At 36.6% G+C, this 24,808-nt stretch overlaps 1 protein-coding gene across 5 annotated transcripts in view; it reads left to right on the top strand.

Moving 5' to 3' along the window:
* LOC5567339 (fibronectin type-III domain-containing protein 3a) overlaps positions 1–24,808 on the top strand; it is a 241,878-nt gene that overhangs the window by 138,004 nt on the left and 79,066 nt on the right. For 4 of the 5 annotated variants that reach the window (XM_021848356.1, XM_021848354.1, XM_021848355.1 and 1 more), the window contains exon 2: positions 15,559–16,155. The exons of the other annotated variant lie outside the window; for it this stretch is intronic. In XM_021848356.1, coding sequence (XP_021704048.1) covers positions 15,741–16,155 — 415 coding nt within the window. In that variant the 5' untranslated portion in view covers positions 15,559–15,740. The remainder of the gene's footprint in view (positions 1–15,558; positions 16,156–24,808) is intronic. 5 annotated transcript variants of the gene reach the window in all.

Below are 24,808 nucleotides of genomic sequence, written 5' to 3'. Positions count from 1 at the left end.
GCATGATATCAAGTCATCCAAGAACCTTTGTTGTACCCTTCTTTAGCCTTGATTTGGGAATTTATGAAGTTTGATGTTGCCAGCAAGGTTTTAGAACCGACAGTTAAGAGACCATTTCCCCCAGGGAACCGGGAATTCGGAACAATCTGACATGTGGTCAAGTCATTCAAATGCATTTGAACCACCTGCAGACTTGATTTGCAAATTCATGAAAATTGATATGTCGCAAGCCAGGTTCCAGATAAGTGGTCAATATAATGGCCACTTCCACTAGTGAACAGGTATTCGGAACAACCCAGCATGTGGCCAAGTCATCCAAAAACGGTCTAACTATTTTTATTTGGACTTGGTTTGCTAAATCATGAAGCCATGGACTCAAAATTAAAGTGGTTACTGATTCTTCAAGGGGGGTTATTTCAGTACTCCCCATGATGAATCCAAAATTACGGTGAATTTCTAATCGTTGATCGCAGTTCCAAAACTAGAAGAATTTTGTGATTGACTCTGAAAATTCAACTGAAGTTCATTGAAAAACGGGTGTGAAATAATATTTTGATATTGAAAATTTAAATAAAAATTTAACGTCAGAATTGCATGAATGGTGAATGCATTCCGATAATAGAAACACATAAAACAGGTTGTGTTCCACATGAGATGTAAAGCCAACGTAAGAAGATGTTCAAAACGATTTTCCCAAACACAAGCTTATTCATAACTGACAACTGAATATTTTGTTCGAGATCAGCGCAGCGAATTGTGTAGTGTGACAGTTATGCGTAGAAATACAGTAATGGGACAGTTATGCGTGGAAATTCAACAATGGGACAAATTGACTTGGCTTGCTTTTCATTGAGTTTCCGAACAAAGTTAATTTTTGGTACGTGTTTTCTATAACTATACGTAAAAATAAACTGTGATGACAAAAAGAAAAAAAGCACAAAAAGTAACATGGGACAATTATGCGTATAACGGCAGAGCGATGGGCGTGAGTTTCACTGGCTTCGCTGACTGTGATTGGCTTTGTTTGGCTACTGTAGAGTGAATTTCAGATTTTTTTGTACTTTGCAATTTGATTAATTGGACAAATTGATGTGAAATTTGCGAAAAAGTTACACTTCTTCTCAGTGAGAATCGAAATCACGATTCCCTGTTCACTACAGGGAGCGCTAGATGTATGGATAGTAATGTGTTTGGATGGGCATCTAATACTTCCGAAATAGGTGCGCTTTGCAAAAGATGACCACGTGATTATTGAGTTGAAATCTAATTCTCAGCTTAGTGTTCAATGCTCCCTTCCATAGTTGTTAACTGAGAGCTTTCTTTGCCAAAGTTACCATTTTTCGTATTCGTATCTCGTGTGACAGGTACGATGATACTCTATGCTCAGAGAAGTCAAGGAAATTTCCATTACGAAAAGATCCTGGACCGACCGGGAATCGAACCCAGACACCTTCAGCATGGCTTTGCTTTGTAGCCGCGGACTCTAACTACTCGGAAGGCATACCTTTGGGGCCTGGTAATGAAAAATAAGGCAATTTTAGTAGAAATAAACCAACCATGGACTGAAAATCTCCCTAATAAATACCGAAATATGTAGACAATTTATTTTTTATTTCTGGTCTCTCGGCGGTACCACTGTGCGATGGGCGATGGGATGGATGAAGTGCTCTTTTTTTCTCCGTTTCTTTTGCCGCTCTGCGATCATTGCTGGTCACGGCGCGTTGATATCTACTATACAACGCAATGCCAACTTCACTTGCCAGTCTTCGGTCGTCGTAGCTGGATAAGTTGCACACCAAAGCGCGAATCAAGGGAACATTTACTGCGCTGGTGCTGGTGGGCTTAATGATGCCACGTTTTAAGTATTTTGCTGTGTAGGTTCATCCATTGATGTTCATGTTGGTTCGTCTTTCTTACACACATGTGTGGTGCTGTTGATAAACGTCCTAGTTTTCGAATGAACTTTTTTTTCGCGAACTCGGCACATTCCTTTCATTTAATCCAACACACACAAAGAGACGGCCGCTTCTTACATTGGTAGTTTAGGTTTAGGTTCGCACACCTTGGTCAACTGCGCGAAACGGCGAAGAAAGCGGCTCAGCCTGTTTTAGTGGAATTCGATAGCTAAGTGGATGCTGCCGTTGATGTTATTGTTATTGTTTGGACTGAACCGGAACCGCCTGAAGCGTTCGCTCCGCTCAGCCGAAACTTTATCGTGGCACACAAGCGCGAAAGCATTGAAGAGATATATAAGTACGACTGCAGCAGCAACAGGGGCGCTGAGATTTTGCAAGCCAAAGAGTTGCTTTTTGCGCTTCGTGAGCTCAGGAAATTACTAGACCCCTTCAAACAATGAGCATGTGCTATAATTTATCAGGCAGGCGCTATTGACCGCTGGAAATGTCTTTGTGCATGGCAAGCGGTTGCGATCTGTCGTATGCTCTGTGAGGTTCAGCGAAGATTAAGAGACCTGATCATGTTTTGAAATGATATAGTATTGAAATCATATTTTGTCGTACTTTCAAATATAATACATGTAATTTGATTAAAACCATCATTGGATGAAAATTTAATCATTTCTATAATTGTTTCGATAGCCATTGTATGATTTGTGGTTTTTTTAAATAGTGAATTTCCATTTGGGTCACCCTAATGATAATTTTAGGCTACCCTGATATCCATTAACCCTTAGAAGACATGGACGAATTTGTTGCACTTTTTTGTTCATATCTTTTGACTTAATAGAGCAATTCTCAAAACCTTAACGGTTTTGTGTAGGGTATTAGTAGCACCTTCATATGCATCCACAAAGATTTGGATCCGGATACATGGCCGGAAATGTTGTGTACATCTCCTTTTCCACCAATGATTCTTGGTAAAATTTCAATGTATTTGCAATGGACCTATGTAAAAGTATATGAATATAGATGTATTTAATTTTGCGATCATGTGTGTAACATTTTTGACCCACTTTAAATACTTGACCATTTGGCGTTATCAGATATAGAGGGACTATCAGTATGCGATTCCAGATGTGCTTCCAATGCTCAACTTTTGTCGGATACAAGTGATTTTATATGTCACAGCATGAAAATCAACATTAGAATTGGATTGGTGCTGCGGAATCGCATAGTGAGAGTTCCGTTTTTATATATCTGAACATGTCTAATTATTGTGTGTCAATGTTCCACATTAGATCGCAAGACTTAATACATACTATTTTCAAATACTTTCATATAATTACTAATACATTAAAATTCTACCAAGAAACACTGGTGAAATATGAGGGGCCGAATTGGCCATCGGTATCTAAATCCTTGTGGTTTTTTTTTTTGAAGGTGCATCTAATCCCCTGCACAAAATCTTTGAAATATTGAGAATTAGTCCATTGAGCCAAAATATATGCGCAAACGAATGCAACAAAGTCGTTCACGCCTTTCAAGGGTCAAGATCATAGTAATGGATTTCTACTCCTCCTGGTGTGCAGTTTTTCAAATTTTTTTCTTCAAATAGAGAATCGATATTTCCCACTTTTTTAATTCAGGGAACAACAAGTTTTTAAACATTTTCGAATATTTCGCTTACATAGCACGGCTACTCACTTCGATATTCCTCTTGAATAAAATAATGCTTCATGACATTGCTAGTTAAGTATAAAGCCCTAGATAATGCTTCATCGTGGAACAAGTTCCAGAAAAATTACGATCAGTTGATCAATAGGGAGTTTTGATTCGTTTTGCTCGCGTCACTTGCTTCAGCGGGGGCGGGTGTTGTGAGCGGGATCAGTCGTGCTGCGCGTCGCTCGCGTAGCACGGTGGTATAGTGCCGCGGATCGTGTTAGTAGTGTTTGATCTTTTGATCGTATCGCTTGCTCCTACGAGGGCGAGCGATGAACACTTGTTTGGCGTACAATACGATTATCGAATAATATCGCGAATCCGTTTAGGCGTGAATCAAAGGTGACTCCCAGATCTTTACCTTATCCCACTAACCCAATATCCTACACATGACAACTGTGGAGATGCAGAAGATTCTTCGGTTCCTAGTAACAATGGTTGTCTAACTAACATTCCTTCCCTTCCCCCGGTGATTGTAAGGACGTGGCCAGCGCCGTTATTGACTTTCAAATTTTGAGCTCTTGATTTGTGCACATTGAGGATGGTAAGCTAATCCCAAGCCCCATTCTTTAAATCTCTGTGCAACTTCAATTGCTCTGGTCAATCACGGAGTGCCAACTACGAATTGTACGGTCATCTATGCTCATGCTGTTCACTTCGGCATTAGGGGTTTTCAAAAGCAACTGACATCATAATTAGCCACAACATACATCTTACTGAAGTGCTTATTATTGCAAAACTCCAGACGATTCGGCTAATGAAAGCACCCCATGACAAAGTAAATCCTGGAGGTGCCTAAGTAGTTCTTTACCACGTCTAATTTGTTTTTTTTTTTAATTCTCCTGATTTTGGAAGAAACCTTACAGGAATTGGTGCAGAAACTCTCATGTTAGTTTCTAAAAAACGTTCAAAGAATAATTGCTGAACAAGGAGGAGAATTTCTGGACTCATTTGTGAATTAACCCTTGCAGATATTATAAGTGGTATTCACGAAGCAATATCGAGATTATTTTTTGTGGAATTCCTGAATGAATGCAATGAAAATTTCCGAATAAATTCGTGTTGTCATCAAAATAATTCCAAAATACTAAAGAAATCAAGGTTATTACTCTATACATCTCTATCTTGCCGATTTTGGCTACAAATTAAAAATATTTTCAATTGATTATCAGTTACTGAAACCTAAAATTTTGAGTTAGAATATAGTGAAAACAAACCGAAATGAAAATATAGATGAACATTGCGAGCTCAAAAAGATAATGTGGAACGTACTTACAGTAAGTGAAGAAAGTTAGTTACAAAATGCAGTTTTGCCATACAAAATGCCCAAGTTTGAGGATTTGCATCTCAGGTTCTGGTGATCCGAATTGGTTGAAATTTGGAAGACGAACTACAAATAACCTGAAGTTTTGTTTTTGTCAAATTTCAGACATTTTCTAAAAAAGTGTCAGAGGGTTGTTCAAACACGAAAGTAAGAAACCAAATAGTTTTTTTTTAATTTAAATAAAAACGGTAAGTTATAGTAGGATAGTTTATACGGCAAAGTTGTTCACTTTCGGATGTAACACAAACTTTCAGAACACACCAACCACTTGAAACTTAAAGTTGTGTAATTAAATAAAAAATCTCTCGATTACTTACTTTTGTGTTTAAACAACCCTCTGAAACTCTTTGAAAAATGACTGGAATGCAATGAATTCGCTGCAGATAGAATTAAAGGTAATTTGTAGTTCGTCATCCAAATTTTAGCCACTTGGGACCAACAGAAGCTGAGATACTGATGATGTTGATGATATAAACTGCCATCTATTGTGGCAAGGTATCCACCGGTAGCAATGGCCTGTTCTTTCAAAACAATTTGCCCAATAATATAAATTTTATACATTCATGAAAAAGAATCTCCTTCCAGAAGTAAGTTCACACAAATAATCGTACAATTAACCCTTGTTTGAAGGAAAGAGCCAATAGATGGCCCTTTTTCTACGAAATGTTAGCAACAGAAAGGTGACAGTTTCACTCTTCTTATCCATCTCGCTTCAATCGGGTCCCACGCAACCCACAATGCATAAAATATTGGAAATATAATGAAATGATACAATCCATCATAAAAAAAGATCTCACCGTTTTTTTTTATCCTTGGCGTCAAAACGATGTTATCGTACCACCAAAAGCTGAAATACTGATCCCCAAACTTGGACATTTTGTTTGGGAAAACAGCATTCGATTACTACTGTATGAGTGCGACATTCGATTTGTCACTGACTGTATGAGTAGAACTCGCATATTTAAAAGTTATTGTTTAACTTATAACGGAAGACTTCTAGTTATGTTCAGTCTGTGCAGCCCATGGCTGAAGACGGTGTAAATTGTATTTAAAATAATCAAGTGTAATCAAAGCATCGAATGTTAAGATGCTCCTCCTTCCTGTCACATTTATCCAGACAGCATAAGGACATTTGGAAATTATCCCTAGCGATCTAGAGCAGATTGCGGAAAATATTTGAACACCTACTGAAGACATTTGCAGGCACTTCTACAATTAAAAATTTCATTTTCCATTGATTTTTCAGTAGTTCCTCTGTAGTAGTTCTTGCGTGTTTTTTCATAATTATTGTCATTGTATCTGTTCAATTTCAATACTCAGATTTTAAGTTGTCCTACCAAACTATTCTTTTTCTATATAAATAAAAATGGAGTGGTGTTTGTATGTCATGAAATGGCTTGAGAACGGATGAACCGATTGACGTTAGTTTTTTACAGTTGCTCTCGGCAAGGGATGCAACGTGATAGTGCGAGGAAAAAGTTTGCGCAAGTCTCCGGAAGGATCAGCATAATGGAAGAAGACTAATGTGTATTTTTTATGTGGGATTACATTCCGTTTGACAACAGCCTACTTGATGGCATGACGGAGTTTGTCAAGACCACTAGTTATATAGTTGTTATTACTTATTATGTTTGACCTTTTGACTTGTAAAAATTTTCAACAAATTGTGTCTTACTAACCTTTTAAAGACAATCGATTTGACTTATGTGGTTCATCAACCTTTCAGAATGATGACCGTTTCATCCTTTCGGACATTCTGATCTAACAACCGTTTCGGTCTACGGATCATTATGGTTATCAATTTTATTATTTTTCATGAAAAACCCTATGTTGGACTTAAAATACTCACAATGACTTCTTCTTTTTGGCATTACGTCCTCATTAGGACAGAGCCTGCTTCTCAGCTTAGTGTTCTTATGAGCCCTTCCACAGAAAACTGAGAGCTTTCTAAAGCTGCAATTTTCGCGATCGTATATCGTGTGTCAGGTACGAGTATTCTTTTTGCCCAGGGAAGTCAAGGAAATTTCCATTACGAAAAGATCCTGGACCGACCGGGACTCGAACCCATACACCTTCAGCATGACTTTGCTTTGTAGCCGCGGACTCTAACCACTCGGCTAAGGAAGGCCCATGACATAAGGTGTTATTTGCAACTAAGTACATAAGTCTTTTTGTATAAAAATTATATTTCTTTTTCTATTTTTCAGTTTTTATTATAAAATTTAAATAAGAACTTGGTTATTTAAATATTGTTTTACACATAAAAAAGCTTTGATGTATTGTTTGGTATAGCCGAGACCAGATAGCAATACAAGATATCTCGCATAATTTATGATCTCGCCATAAAAGTAATTGGTAACCATGTGTGTAGCTTTTTGTTTCTGAGCATTTGAATGAAGTTACACCCCAGTGAACCACGTATCGTATAAGAATGTGCATCCAAAATCACATATTCATGCGTCCAAAATCAGAATTGCACAAGATGCCATATTAAGCGTTCTCAATGTCAATACAAGTTGTATATAAATCCCCAATACGATTCATAAACAACAATCTGTGTTGACTGACAGATCACATATCAATCCAGTAAGCATCGTATGAGATCGCAATAACTTAGCAAAAATTGCTCCCCAAACTTTGTCTATCTGCTGACGATGGGCCTCCAAGCACAACAAAGTATGTGTCGCTTTACATGAAACATGTATTAGAGTAAGGTGGGGCAAAAGTTCGACCTTAGTGGTATAATCAAAGTTTCCAGGAAAATAATAGCAGATGAAACAAAACAAATACCATACAGCAAACCTTCAACATATTGGCTATAACTTTGCTGATCAAACTTGTGTCAAAATATTTACCCATTTTTAGCTATAACAGTTTCAAAATTGATTGTCTTAAACGAACTTTTGCCCCACCGGTGGGGCAAAAGTTCGAATCTAATGTGGGGCAAAAGTTCGTTGGCTAAAACACAAAATATCAATACTTTTATGCCAGGCATACTTTATACCAGCCGTAAACTTATGTTTGCCGAAAAATACACACTAAATTTTAATCAAAAATTGCCCAAAACAGGGTTAATTGTAATACACCCAAAAAATAGCTGTTTTTCGCAAAACTAAGTAAAAATATAAAATTTTTGTGACATTTTTCGCACGATCAGGCAAATTTGGATAAATTCGAAGATAATATGTAGATTTCAAGAAATTTGAAAAAAAATCCGTAGGTTTATACATGGGTCGAACTTTTGCCCCGCAGATTCGAACTTTTGCCACGCTATGGGCCAAAAATTGATTCTAACTATTTATGGAAAAACCAATACACGTCAAAGCATCCTTATAATAGGCCCAGAAACGCCCTTACATAAAATATTGGAAAAGATTTTATCTTCATTTGGTTCCATGTATCGAAAGTTTGACCAAATATTACAATATTTACGTCCAAAAACAATAAATTGCCATAACTTTTCCAAATCTCAATAGATTTTTATGATATTTGGAGTGAAAGTATCTTACTTGAATAGCATTCGAACCACCATGACATTTCTAAGTTTTGATTTGATTTGAGCTAGAAATCTTAAAAAGAAACTCTTGCCCCACTCGAACTTTTGCCCCACTTTACTCTAACCTTCATCCAGCCAACATACTTTTCACATGAAAAAAACACACTAAAATGTGCATAACTTCTTTGTTTCTCTATGGATTTTGCTGAAATTTTCAGAACTTCCCGAAAAACTCTTCTAGTTTATGGTCCAGGAAACTTGGGAATATGGTCCACGTGGTTCCGGAGTTATTCCGGATTGTCTTGGGGTACCAAAATTGGCCATATCGTCCATTCAACGGATATCTCAAAACCCAGATGACCTAGAAGGTTTGTGTCTTCGGCAAAGTTGTTCAGCAGACAAAGAGCTATCTGGCAGTAACAATCTTAATTGGGAATTTATCCGCTAGGTGGCGATAGTTACAATTTTTCTTCAATCTTCAATAGCTCAAGATCCTGATGAGCTAGAAGGTTTGTGTCTTCGGCAAAGTTGTTCAGCAGACCCAGAGCTATCTGGCAGTAACAATCTTAATTGGGAATTTATCCGCTAGGTGGCGCTAGTTACAATTTTTCTTCAACCTTCTAGAGCTCAAGATTCTGATGAGCTAGAAGGTTGGTGTCTTCGGCAAAGTTGTTAAGTAGACTGAGGGCTATCTGCAATAGCAAAACTAGTTGAGAATTTATCCACTAGGTGGCGCTAGTAACATTTTATTCAATCATCTATATCTTAAAATGTTGATGAGCTAGTGGGTTGATGTCTTCGGCAAAGTTGTTCAGCAGATCTAGGGCTATCTGGCAGCAACAAACCTAACTGGGAATTTATCCGATAGGTGGTGTTAGTAACAAATTATCTTCAATTTTATGTATCAAAAGTTAACAAGCAGATCAATGTTGGGTGGCTCCAGTTTGTCTGCGACAAAGATGTTCACATCGTGGCGAAAATTTTAAATTCTCATATTTTATGTTCGAGATTTTTCACGCTTGATTTGTAGCTTACGCAGCTCATCAGCCACAATGCATGAGTTGGTTCACAAATTTGTTTTAAATGCTGTTTTCACTCAAAGCCTTATATTTTATTTACGAGATTTTTTGATGGAGCCTTCCTTCGCCGAGTGGTTAGAGTTCGCGGCTATAAAGCAAAGCCATGCTGAAGGTATCTGGGTTCGATTCCCGGTAGGCCCAGGATCTTTTCGTAATGGAAATTTCCTTTACTTCTCTGGGCATAGAGTATCATCGTACCTGCCACACGATAAATATACAAATACAAAAATGGTGAGCAAGTGATTTTGCATCCTTTGATCCATTTTGATTATTCATAGAAATAACTTTTCACACAATCCCAGTAAATTAATGTTTTCGATATCGAGTTAAGAAACATCAACTCATGGAAGCTTTTAATAACTCAAAAGACTAATTCAACATGTTTTGTTAACAGTGACATTATTTGTTATTACTTTAGCATTTACTGGTACTCAGATTGCTCTAACTGTAAACCTTAGCGTTGAACAGCAAGTAGAGCATTTAAACCGTTGTCTATAACATTTCGGTTGTATTGTTTTAAGGAAGATTTTTGTTGCTTGAAAAATATCCTAAAAGACCGATATTTTAGCGTACGAGGATCTTGGAATAAAATTCTTCTTAAAAAAATACGGTAGCACCACTAAACCAAACCACTAAAACTTCAGCCATCCAATATTATTTGCCGAAAAACTAACCTTCCTGCTTCATATTGTTGAGTTAGATAAGTTCTATGAAAATATCACTACTGACATCTAGGGAACAAAATTTAAATCAATTTTATCTTATCAGACATATATTGGGGCTCTAATCTGTTTAGTAAATCATTTTTTAGCTATTTAGGACCACCAAATTCAGAATTTTGAGGAGGTTACTAGCACCATATAGCGAATAAATATTGGTTCAGTTTTCCATTTCAGATGGCCCTTGATCTATTGAACATCCAGTATAGATAAATTGACACTCAAATCTCAACCATGAGGTTCTCCCACAAAAGCAAAATCGATTTTAAGATGCAAAATCACTTGCTCACCATTTTTGTATTTGTATATTTATCGTGTGGCAGGTACGATGATACTCTATGCCCAGAGAAGTAAAGGAAATTTCCATTACGAAAAGATCCTGGGCCTACCGGGAATCGAACCCAGATACCTTCAGCATGGCTTTGCTTTATAGCCGCGAACTCTAACCACTCGGCGAAGGAAGGCTCCATCAAAAAATCTCGTAAATAAAATATAAGGCTTTGAGTGAAAACAGCATTTAAAACAAATTTGTGAACCAACTCATGCATTGTGGCTGATGAGCTGCGTAAGCTACAAATCAAGCGTGAAAAATCTCGAACATAAAATATGAGAATTTAAAATTTTCGCCACGATGTGAACATCTTTGTCGCAGACAAACTGGAGCCACCCAACATTGATCTGCTTGTTAACTTTTGATACATAAAATTGAAGATAATTTGTTACTAACACCACCTATCGGATAAATTCCCAGTTAGGTTTGTTGCTGCCAGATAGCCCTAGATCTGCTGAACAACTTTGCCGAAGACATCAACCCACTAGCTCATCAACATTTTAAGATATAGATGATTGAATAAAATGTTACTAGCGCCACCTAGTGGATAAATTCTCAACTAGTTTTGCTATTGCAGATAGCCCTCAGTCTGCTTAACAACTTTGCCGAAGACACCAACCTTCTAGCTCATCAGGATCTTGAGCTCTAGAAGGTTGAAGAAAAATTGTAACTAGCGCCACCTAGCGGATAAATTCCCAATTAAGATTGTTACTGCCAGATAGCTCTGGGTCTGTTTAACAACATTGCTGAAGACACCAACCTTCTAGCTCATCAGGATCTTGAGATATAGAAGATTGAAGAAAAATGTTACTAGCGCCACCTAGCGGATGAATTACCAACTAAGATTGTTGCTGACAGATAGCTCTTGGTCTGTTTAACAACTTTGCTGAAGACACCAACCTTCTAGCTCATCAGGATCTTGAGATATAGAATATTGAAGAAAAATGTTACTAGCGCCACCTAGCGGATAAATTCCCAAATAAGATCGATACTGCCTGATAGCTCTTTGTCTGCTGAACAACTTTGCCGAAGACACAAACCTTCTAGGTCATCTGGGTTTTGAGATATCCGTTGAATGGACGATATGGCCAATTTTGGTACCCCAAGACAATCCGGAATAACTCCGGAACCACGTGGACCATATTCCCAAGTTTCCTGGACCATAAACTAGAAGAGTTTTTCGGGAAGTTCTGAAAATTTCAGCAAAATCCATCGAGAAACAAAGAAGTTATGCACATTTTAGTGTGTTTTTTTCATGTGAAAAGTATGTTGGCTGGATGAAGGTTAACATTGGCAAATAATCACTCATCGGATAAGTAACCCTTGGTTGTACTGTGGTAAGGTGCCCGATTCCTAATCCAGAGGTCCGGTGTTCGAGACTCGTTGGAAACTTTTTTTTATTTTCATCCAAATTTTTATATCTGATCGCAGAAAGTCCGAATAAGTCGTGCCAAATACGCATATAGCCTCCACTTTGGTAGGTATATAGCCTTTTCGTGCATTTTATATGATTGAATTGATTCATATAGAATGATGTATAACAAAAGCTATACCAACCAAAATGTTGACTGAGACGTTATTTAAGAACGGTATGGTGAAGAAAGGATCATTCTCTACCTGCCACTGGTGTTGGTTTAGATGCTCAATCATTCATTTGCCCAGAAACAACGAGCTACACACATGGTTACCAATGGCTTTTAGGGCGTTATCCCAGATTATGCGAGATATCTAGATTTATTATCGCAAACAACCAAGGATGGGAAAAAATCGTCTCTAGCGACAAACAACACAGTATTTGGACGGTCTATTATGCTTCTCGAGAATTTTTAGCATTTCGATCACTTTCTCTTTACTTTTTGTGTTGCGCGACAGGGTCTGGTACTAGTTGAGCACTTTGCGAATCTTTTCTGAAAACCGCAGACCCTCGAAAAAGTTGCGCGCCGATCGATCATGCGCCGAGTTGTGATCAATCTAAACCATTTGAAACGCTTGCAACTTGAAAACAAGATGGTACGAACATTTTTATTCCATATGTTTTTTAACGATTAAACAATTATGCTCGTTTTCCAGTTTAGGACTGGAGCCCTAAAAGTGATTCACTTCCTCGGCGAGATATTTTGACATTTCTTTATTTACTTTTTGGCTGGCGCACAACTCGGCGCATGGGCCACCGGCGCGCAACATGTTGGACAGTCTGCGGATTAAAGTAAAGATTCGCAATAAGGGGGCCGTCGCTCTTGCAGCAGCATGATTTCAACAGCTCACTACGCGCGCTTGGAAAAGATACATGATGCATCCGACGCATAGTTCGAACGGTTTCAGAATTACAAACAACATGTCCAGAGGTAAATCACTAAGTAAAAGTGGAAAAACCCTCAAAATGGTAGAACTTTGATTCGCGAACAATTAATCGCTAGCATACACGCAACACGATGCATTATTCGCCGAGCAAAGTTTGTTATGATAACTTGACGACAAAAGTTTAATCGTTGTTGCTTTGATCGCAGGATAAAGAACAACCGCGATGCATCATGTGTTTTGTCATGATCACTAGATTTCCACCCTCGCAAACAACCCATTTCCTTACTTATGCTGGTCAAGTGGCGTACATACAAATAGTTCAAAACCTCGAAGAGTTGCAAAAAGTTACAGCTGGGGATTTTTTTTTTAATTTCCGTACAAAGTGGGCCGAAGGGTTTCAGATTTTAATGAAACTTTTTCCACAGGCAGGGCTCATCAATATATGAATAAAAAAAAATTGAGAAAAATTCAGGGTCGCTTATTTTTCCGGAAAACTCGGTTGGATTTTTTTTGTTTTCCTCTGACACTACTTACTTTGGAAAATCATAACTCAAGAACGAAGCATCGTAGAAACAAAGTTTTTTTTATTAAAATAAAAGCAAATTTTCTCAGGAATGAAAGAAATATGGGTTTTGAAAAGGCTTATATGGTCATTTTCCACAAAATTGGCCGTAACTCAAAAAGGAAAAAAAGTACATTTCAAAAATTTCAGCGATTAAAGCTTATGAAATTATCTTTTCAAAAATATATTTTTGAAAATTTTCCACGAGTTGGAGCATGAATGAATGAATTGTCTTTATTAACGAGTTGGAGCATAGTTTTTCCGGCTTTTCTTAACGAATTTTCTCAACGGTGGAAAATTTTGTGGAAAACTTTTTCCAGTTGATATTTTATTTTATTCCTGAGAAAATTTGCTTTCATTTTCATAAAAAAAAACTTTGTTTCTATGATGCTTCGTTCTTGAGTTATGATTTTTCAAAGTAAGTAGTGTCAGGGGAAAACAAAAAAAATCCAACTGAGTTTTCCGGGAAAATAGGTGACCCTGAATTTTTCTCAATTTTTTTTATTCATATATTGATGAGCCCTACCTGTGGAGAAAGTTTCATGAAAATCTGAGACCTTTCGGCCCAAACCCGTACGGAAATAAAAAAAAATCCCCAGCTGTGTCTTTCTGACCTCTAAGAGGACGCCCTAAAAAATAAGTCTCAGTGCAACTGTTTCAAATCGGTAAATAAACTTAAATGTTGCTTCAATCAACTCTCCACAACTCGATATTGAAGGAATCATCGAGTTAGGGAGGTATCGAGTTACAGACGACATATTTTGTTAGGGAGAGTGGACTGTATTTCATTAGATTTAATTTCAAGCGTGGCATAATCTATACCTATTTAGCTTTATTGCGGATATATGCCGTCTTTAAAAGGCTACATGTTCTTGTATAAAACTGTTTCATGCAATATGTACATTACATATTTTAAAATTTGATTGTTCCAAAAGTTTTACACTGTTTGCACCCCATAGTTTTATGTTCGGTGTCAAACGAAACAATTGTAACAATAATAAGTACACCGACTACCGCAACATGTAAGTGAGAGTTTGTTGTCTATGATTACTTTTTGACATGATTTTCTTTTACATTTTGATTGATAACGGCATTTTTTGCCCTGGCCACACACATTGCAATTGACAGACACGCATACCCACTCATACTCGTAGTCGTAGTGCTCCATTCACTTGTTCGCTCTTGTTACACGCTCCACACACGGAACGATGCGCGATATGTGTTTGGCTATAGTTTAGTTTGGTTTCGGCTTGCTTGGCTGGTTCGTGGCCCCGGAATGTGGAATGTACGCGGAGGCCTAACTTGCTCCTATGCTTGTGTGCTCTAGCGCGTGTGTAAATAACTGTCTTCCACTGCCCCCCATACACATTCCCAGTTGCCGCGCCGGATCCCCTCCCAAGGGATGATGCGGCCACTTCTCGCCCGCCACGGCAGAAGAAACAGTATGAAAAAAAAAACACAAGAAATCGTACTCAGAAGCGGAGCCAATAGTCGGAACGGGGCAAAAGATGATAGCGCCAAAGACTTAGAAGCGGAGGCAAATGTGGGCCACACATGGGACGCATTGCCTTCGAATGATAGCGCTCTCTCCCTCTTACTCACTCTCTCTTTATCTCTATCAACAATGCTCGCATGCAATACAGAATGATACCGTTTGCATAGTGGGATCAAATCATAAGGAACTTTATGCTCATTTTTTTCATGAACATGACAATCCATAACCATTGTGAAATATTTCTGAAATTTTATTTAAGGTGTATAAACTTGTATAACGATTGGAGTACAAACCTACCAGAATACATGGATTGCAAATACTTTGTACGAGTCCTACATCTGCCCAAAGACACAATCGCAATTTAAGAAAACGCCCTATTCCCAAATAACTTTTGAACATCGTCTACAATCACTGTGCTGGGGAACATAGAATAGAAACTGTTGCTCTCCAATCGCCGTACAACTCAAGAAGCGAAAGAAGTTTGCGCTGTTATCAGGACTAAAACGGAACTGCCCTCGCGATAAGCCGGTCTTCAGAAATAACTTTTTTTTTGTCCGAAGGCGTTCTCAGCTTTTTCTTGTGCCACTCGAATCTAACGTGAATATTGCCTTTCTACTTATTGTGTTTCCTCAAGGCCTTAAATATGTGAGCTTAGTGTGCAATGAGTGATAGTGAATAAAGGAAACCAATTCGAATCCATGGTCCTATTGTGTCATACTGGAAGTGCTTTTACTAGAAGAAACGAAAAATAAGCTTACAGTGTAATAAGAGAGAAGAAAAAACCCAAGGAAGCTGTCCCTTCACGGACTAGTGACCATGGTACGCCGAGCTGTTTCCACGTCTCCGGAATCGCCAGCTCATCTCAATCATCATATAAGTCAAGCACAAACACCAACGTCTTCCACATCCTCGCTATCGTCCTCGTCGGACACTCAACACCAGCAACAGCAACAACACTCGCCTCAGCAGCCACAACAACAACAACAGCAGCAGCAACAACAGCATTCGCCCCAACCGTCGCTCCAGCAGCAACATCATCCCCACCAACATCTCCACACGCCGCCCCATCATGTGCATTTGCCGTCGCATGAAAATGGGCACAACATCTTCCTAACCGCTAATCCGTACTCGCCGGAATACTACCCGGAACACTCGTACTATCTGCCGCACCATGGCGAGTACGGACCGGCCTCGCAGCACTCGGGACACATCTGCCCGGTACATGACTACGGTAAGCAACAGAAGCGCAAATGTGATTAAAACTTGCATTTATTTCGAAACAGGGTATGGTGAAAGGGAAAGACCGCCTGAAAAAAGCAGTCATATGGGATGGCTTTCTGGTATCGCTTTTTTTCTGATGATTTGTGTTTCTTTGATATCGTTTCGGTCTGGTACAAATGTTTGAACATCAAAAGTGTTGCGTAGTAGAAGTAAGTAATTTGAGTGGTATAACTAAATCAGAAAAAAAACCTGAAAAACCTGGAATTATCAGGGAATTTAATTGAACCTGAAGTTCTCTGGGAATTTCGGCTACACCCAGGGAAATTATTTTGGAGTAGTAATACATGGTGGAATATGTCGTTTTGTGAAACAAAATCTTATCAATTAAAAAATTGTCATTGCGCCGCTATTCCTAGTTGACATAAACGATCCTATTAACTATTAATTTATTCAGCATAAAACATGTTTAGACAAAGAATCAGAACTTAAGATTGCCAAGACAAAGAATAGTTCTAGTTGGGTACCGTTCATGAGCTTAGGAAACATAGTTGAAAACATTCCAATTTTTTTACATTTTTTTAGCCTCTAAAAAAATAATACAACCATACAACAGGCACAAACAATAGTACATTTTAAAGGTAAGAAGTTTTGTTTAGTCGTGGTCACTATTTTAATGCGAATCTCAATTTTAGGGAAAGGCCTAAAGCCTCTTTTTAAATTGAAATGGTAGCTTCAGTCTTTTTTTTAATCTGCTTGCAGTGACCCCTAGTGCAAAATTCTAGAGCAGGCCTGCTCAACCTTTTTAAACCGCGAGCCAAGCCGCGGAAACAATTTCGTGTTGCGGGCCACATTTTTAAACGCACTAATATTCGCATTAAATCTGATAAAAGTCAATAAATGAAGTACCTAATAACATCTGACAAAAATCAGTGAATGAAGTAAATGAAGTAAAAAAACAGGTTATTGCCAATAAGCTTTCTGCTGGATATTGTGCGTTTCTTTCAGAATCATATAATAATCTTGTCCAGAATATTTTGAAAAATCTACCCCAGAAAATTTGGATTATCTGACCTACTATTATTAGCATGACCCGAAATGTGCTAAAATCCTGATCAAGCTTTTACGGAAATATTGGTTGAAATGTCTAGGATTTTACAAGAACCGTGCCTAGGATTCCTTCAGAATCTCACTCAATAATCATTTCGAATGCAACCTTGAAATCTTTGAATGTGCTAAAAACTATTCCAAAAGGAACCTGCTCAAAATTTAATTATAAATTCGCTTGAGGTTTTGGTAAAATGTTAAATAGCGTTAGATTTAATCTTACCCAAAATTTTAGAAAAAATCCTGCCTAGAAGTCTATGGAATCCTGGTTAAAATTCTGTGAGAATCTTTCCAATGTTATTCGTGAAAGTCGTGCCCAGAATTCTTAAAAAACTGTACCAGATTTTGTAAAAACCTGTTTTTTTACAATCATATCAAGAATTTTGCGTGAATAACACCCACGTGTCGGTAAAAATCATGTCCAGTATTCTGTAAATTATGTATTCAGTGAAATTATGTATGAAAATATAGCCTTTTGTCCATGAGTTTTGTACAGGCTGCATTTTGTTTAATGCCGAAGAAAATCATTTTAGAAACATTGCGTAGTGGGACGGATTGGGGTTTTAGGAGGAAGATGGAACTCACGCCTTCAATTAAGATTTTACGTAAAAATGATGTTCTACAAAGTACACATAGGAACACTATTATAAAAACTTTTTTTTTGGTCGGATCGAAAATTAGGGTGGCCCTAATAACCATCAAAACTTTTTTATTTTAAGAAATTAAAGTAAAGCATTTCATAATAAATGATTGATTGCAGTCAAAAATAGCAAACATAAACAACTACATCTCATTATCGACGACTCGTAACTTTGTAGAATACACAAACAAGCTTCTTATATTTTTTAGTTGAAATGAGTTTCAATTGAGCTTGATATGTGTTTTACGTTGTGCTACTTTTCCCCGAATAGCCCAGTTCCCAGAAAAGTTTTTAGTATTCATAATTGTCACTAAGTGTTACATTTTAATGTGGTGGACGAACCGGTCATCGTATATACACGCTTTTATATTTGATTGGCGCTTCTTTCGAGTTTTACTGTCCTCAGCATTTTTGGCAATATGTGTTTAGTCTAGAACGATCAAATATCTCCTTCATTTGATTGTTTATCGGTCTGTCTAGTTCAGCACCCTTAACTAAAAACTATTCTTGTACCTCTGTGAACTGCATCACTTTTAGGGGAAACGGGTCTTTCGGGGAAATGACATTAGGAGAAAAGTTGCACAATCATGTTGTACACCTACCTTATAAAATCAACGGAAATCAACAGTATCCTGCAATGAAACCTCAAGAGCCTGATAGAAATCTTTAGTTGCTTGTTAGGAATCTACATAAAAACGCTAGGAATCTGAAGCATCTTTCTTGGAATTCCCTGGATCTGGCTAATGATATTGATAGGAATTAACATCTTGGGACTCCGCTGCGACATTGCTGAAAACTCTCAAGCCACCGATGAAAATTTTCAAAAGTTTATTATTCTTAGGCTACTCCTAGTACTCCTCACATTCATTTGGAAACCTTTTAAAAATCTCCAAGATTTCGCCAGAAATACTCACAATACTACTGGAAATTCACATTACCTCCTATGAATTTACAGGATACCCTAGAAATCTTAAGAGTTTATTAGGAATCATCTGATTTGGGACATAATCCCCAATGACCAGTTACACATTCTCAGGATCCCACAAGGAACCCTCAGTGTCCGTTAGGAATATGCAAATATTCTCAAGATCCCGTTAAAACTTCTGAGAAGTCCTCTAAGAACCAAGAATCCCCTAAGCATTCTCTAAGGTATAGTTAGACAACTCATAGGCCCAGCTCTTTATAAAAAATTAATTATGTTGAGACCCATAACCTTGATTAAAAATCTTGTATAGAATTCTGGATCGTATATTAATAAATCTAACGTCTTAAAGAATCTTGAACAAAGAGAGAACGTAGCTCTGGAAAGTTGACGCAGAAAGATCTTGTGCTTAGTTCAAACAAGCTGTTCAAAATCTGGATTTTTTTTTAGTTTATCACCTTCTGGCAGACTCAAGTGGGCTGGTCACTCATTATGAAGGCCAAAAAAAGAGATTGGTCTTTAAAAGGTTATTTGAGATACTAGTGGAGATTAATGGCCTCATGAAACGTCATTGAGAATGCATTACCAATTACCATCTCGAAGTCAATAAGCGCGTACTGGAGCTCTTAGTAGTTGAAGATTTGGGGGAATATCCACGAAAATGGAGCTCTGGAATGTAATCCATGGGTAGTTGACCTGCTATTCAAATGTCTAAAGCAACAGATATGATAATATTTACAAACAAATATAAATGTTAATGGTATTCAAAAATGTTGCCAAAATCGGGGGGTGTCAAAAATGGAGCATGCCAAAATCGGAATCCCACTGTATTTCAAAAAAGTGCCTACGAATTCATTTTCAAAGTTCATCCTCGATTACTCTCAGGAATTGCTACAAAAATTCTTCATGCATTTTTCGATGAATTCTATTATAAACTTTTTCCAAGAATTCCTCGATAAATTTGACCTGGGATTTCTCATAAAGTTCCACCACAATTTTTGATTGGCATTTCTCCGGCATTTCAAAATATAATTGCAACGGTTTCAACATTTCTCTAATAATTTTTCAAATAAAATTTCCAAATCTTTCCAAATTTACTTTTATTCAGAGACCAGCCAAGGGCTGAAAGTTTCTTTAATAAAGACAATAATAGGTAATAATAATTTCCAAATCTTCATGGATTCTTCAAAACATTATACAAGGTTTCACGTGGTTTCACACCAGTTAGGTAATACTAAAGCAATTATTACAGTTATTGTTCCGATCATTCGTAGATAGTTTTATTATAGGGATTATGTCCGGATTACATCAATGATAATTCATGTATAGTCTCGTTTTGGTTCATATTTGTTTTTTTTTTTTCTAGCAAGAAGTCTCTATAGTTCTTATTTTTAAGACGATCAGTCCCTATCCGCCCTTATTTCCTCAACAAAAAATACAAAACGCTCTCCAGAAAAATACTCTGGATACGTCGCAGATGTTCATAAATCTGAATTCCATTACAAGAGAAAGGCAAAACAGATATACAGTGGTCCAATTTCATATTCGTATAGGACACTGGCGTCACATCAAGTAAGTAAAAAACTATTGAATGATATATTGAGTTTGAAATGCTTTATCTATATTGATGGCCATAGGTGTCATCTATTATTTAACAGTTATAAAATGTTTCCATTTACATTCATTTTTGGATTATTGGAAAAGTATTGATATTATGTCTAAAATTCACCCAATCTCATATTCATACACTTATCAAAATTTAAATATACAACATTCAAAACTGAATTATAATGCTCTAGTTGATTACTCAAGTGCTACATTACGTTGTTCAAACGTTGTAGAGTACATTTGGACAATTTATAAGCGGACATATATGAAACTTAGGTAAAATTATTAGAAATACCAGTTTTTCAATTATTTTTGCTATAATATCCAATAATTCATGCAATAGCATTCATTTCTGTTGTAGGATTCAATCTAAAATATATATTCGTGAACACTGAAAGAGTTTTGGTTAAAATATATTCAGATTAAAGAAATCATAAAAAGTGTTTTATCCCCCTTGAGTTTAGAAAATTGTTATGTCATAACTTCAAAACTCTTCTGAAATGCTATTTTCAACAATGTAAACCAAATTTTCGTTCTAAATAACAGTAAAAGGTTAAATTCAAACTTGACTGTAGAAAGAATCTTAAATAAGAACTTCGTTTTTCAACAACGTACCCTATACTATGCTGTACATACACTCCCGTGCAAAAGTTTGGGTTCACCCCCTCAAAAACATACAAAAGTGTTCTGTCCATATCTCTGTGATTAAAAGTCCAATTCAAACTCTTTAAGCCGCATTCGAAGGGCAAAGAGTTATTCTTACTTCGTATGTATTTTTCAAAAACCATTTTTCTAATTTTGTATACTAAATTTATACTGAAAGTTGTAACATTTTTCAAAAAACACTGAAAAATCATATCTAATTTCCTCAGCATTGGGTCGACCAAAATTTTAAATCAAAGTGTCATTAGAATCGTAATCTTATATTCTTTGAAGAGACCCCACGAAATTTCGGCGGAAAAATCTGGAAAGTATTCAAAATCATTGAAACAGTCAATCAAGTCATCGTGCAAAAGTTTGGGTTCACCCCTCAGTATGATGCAAATCGTGCAAAAGTTTGGGTTCATCTGAGCCACACGCACATCATTTTTGTCAATATCTCTGCCATTTTTCAACCGATTTTAATAGTTTAAAGCTTTTTTGAGCGCAAATAATGCCGCGTACATGATTGGTATGAGATTTCACAGATTTAAGTAAGTTCAGGTGAACCCAAACTTTTGCACGATACACCATACTGAGGGGTGAACCCAAACTTTTGCACGATGACTTGACTGACTGTTTCGTTGATTTTGAATACTTTTCAGATTTTTCCACAAAAATTTCATGAGTGCTCTTCAAAGAATATAAGATTGCAATTCTAAAGACACCTTGTTTTAAAATTTTGGTCGATCCAATGCTGAGGAAATTAGTAATGTTTTTTCAGTGTGTTTTTTAAAAAAGGCCACAATTTTACGTACATATTTAGTATACAAAGTTCAAAGAATGTCTCTGGAAAAATACATACGAAGTAAGAATAACTCTTTGCCTTTGGAATGCGACTTAAAGAGTTTGAATTGGACGTGTAATCACAGAGATATGGACAGAACACTTTTATATGTTTTTTAGGGGGTGAACCCAAACTTATGCACGGGAGTGTACCTTCACATAATGGATGTTATCTCAATATTCAATTATTTTTGAATTCATATTCGAATTATTCTCAAAATAGGACCCTATTATGCGGTTTATTTATTTAATAATAAAAATACAAAATATTCTGAGTGAGCAGAGAGCATTGATATAATTTTTACTAGAATATAACTGTTTTCATCATTTCAAATAACGCATTTGTTGCGGTTACGGCAGTAATATTTATTCTATCAATCTTTATGATAATGTTTGGTGGTTAAATATGAAATAAAAATAATAATTGCATAATTTTTAGATAGGAACATTAACTTTGGATTATGATTTGAAGAGCCAAACTGAAAGAAATTTACTAAAATTTTAGGTTTTAGATTTTTTATAAATGTTATATTAACCAAGATTGTGAAATATGAGATACCGATATCCACTCGTAAGTCCTCTTAAACTGATTATAAGTTTCTGAAACTCGTTCAGTATTCGTATTAATCATTGTTATTGAAGTGAACTTGAAAAAATTACGTTATTATTCGATTTATTAGATTGTTTTTAGCAAAAGACATTGAAAAAGTGGTATTTTTCTTAAATTTACTTAAGTTTCAAATATGTCCGCTTAATTTTTTCCCAAATGTACTCTACTACATCAGAATAACGTAATGAAGATATTGAACAATCATCTAGCACATAAAAAAAAGTTTTCAATGTTGTATGTTTGATTTTTGTTAGGTGTTCGAATATGGGATTAGCTCAATTTTAGACACAAATTCAATACTTTTCCATTATTCCTAAGATTTTAGCGAATGAATAGAGTTTGTTATTGCCGAGCAATAGATGACACCTACGACCTTCGTAATTGATAAAGTATATCGAAGTCCGTAAATAATTTATAACCTAATAATTTACTTGATGTGGAAACAGTGCCCCGTACGAAAATGAGGTTGAGTCACTGTATTTTCATGGAAGTGAAAAATACTTTGAAATTTATATTAGTCTTTTTTTTTCAAAAATTCGTATCCTTGGAAATAAATTTTTAGTTATCTAAAATTAACAATTTGTCAGTCACCAGATTCTGGTTTTCCACGGGGGATGCGTACCGTGCAAAAAAAGTTTTCAGTTAAAAATTTCAAAAACCATGCAAAAAAAGTAACACCATTTCTCGACGTTTCATGCAAAAACAAGGTTTTGGCGGAAAAAAATGTATGGAAACTTTTTTGCACGGCCGTGCAAAAAAAAAAATCAGTGCAAGAACAGAATCGGGTGTATTTATTTTGGAAAATTTCTTAACACTGGAATTATTTTTCAAAACGTGGAAAAACCTGGATATCAGGGAATTTTATTTCTGTGAATGAGTAGATACTCTGTAATTAAAAATTGCTAAAAGAAAATTTCATTACTTTGGATTCTATCAATGAAGCTACCTGATAGGGAAGCTACAATCCATGCACAGTAGAGTGTCTTGGTTGAATGCCGAATCACGAATTCTAAGAGCTTATCCAATTAAATGTATTATTTTATGCATGTTCTTGTAAGCTCCAAATTCCAATGAAATCGATTGAGGCTAAGGGGCATCAGCGTAACTTAAACTTAAAGCTAGGGAGGGCTTAAACTTTTGATAGCAAAATTTCTTGAGGGAAGTGCGCACTAAGCTTAAAAGATTGAATTTTCTTGGGTGGGGGACTCAGATACGCTCATGCAAAGGGGATGTTAAATGAGCGTAAAATTCAACAAAAAAACAAGTTTGTCGACACCATTTGTTATTGTTTGAATTGACTCGAAGTTTTGAATCAACGTTTAATAACTTGTTTCAGAAGGTGTTGGCGTATTGCATTGAAAATTTTCTTTAGTTACTGAGCATTTATACCACAATCAATCCGGATATTCTTGAAAATAATCAATTTTTGAAACCTGAAATCGAAACCCGACCCTGAGATAGTCACTAATGACGTAGAAGTTATAGTGATGACTTTCTTAGCAAGGGAAATAAAGCCGTTGGTCAAGAGATGAACTAGCCCAGGGCTATAAATCTCGTTAATATAGTTTAAAAAAGTATTTATAAGAGATTAATGTGACTAAGAATTGAACGGTAGAAATACATGCTTCTACGTATGTTTTATTTACACACTTAACTTATTTTTTATCTATCAAAAGATTTCATATAAATATTTGTTCTTAGCTGCTATTGGTATATCGACCTTACGAAATGGCAACTTTGGCAATGGAAGCTGTAATTCGACAACTATGGAAGTACTTATAAAAACACTAAGCCAGGAAAAAGAAAAAAGATAAACGATCTCTTTCTTCAAAAGTAACTGCTATCTGCTAACAAATAATAAGAAAATATAATTTAACCCTAGCAAATTTGTCAAACATCTGGCAATGATATAAACGAAAGATCCACAAGTAAAAACCAAAAAAGCGAAAATTGTTCACACGAATTTGGGCAGCCGGCGACACGCGTATCTGTATCTGGCATTTGGCATTCGTGCACGCCAGTGGAATACAAGTGAGCTATAAACCATCCATCCCCAGCAGGAACACTCGGCCTAAAGCCACGGCACATACATAGTAGCCGATACTGAGTGACGACAACGAAGAGACCGGTCTAGCTGGAAGGAGTAAACGAGAGACTCGAAAAAAAAGAGCATAACTAATCAAGGTCATTATTTGCACAGAGTACAATCAACTTTTCTGTGTGTTGAAACACTTGAAGCCAACCCACAGAGAATATTGGCACCAAACCAGCCGCCGCCAGTAGTCCAGTCCAGT

Source organism: Aedes aegypti, chromosome 2 (assembly GCF_002204515.2).
Source record: "Aedes aegypti strain LVP_AGWG chromosome 2, AaegL5.0 Primary Assembly, whole genome shotgun sequence".
Lineage (NCBI taxonomy): Eukaryota > Metazoa > Arthropoda > Insecta > Diptera > Culicidae > Aedes > Aedes aegypti.
This window is presented reverse-complemented; position numbering and strand designations above follow the sequence as displayed.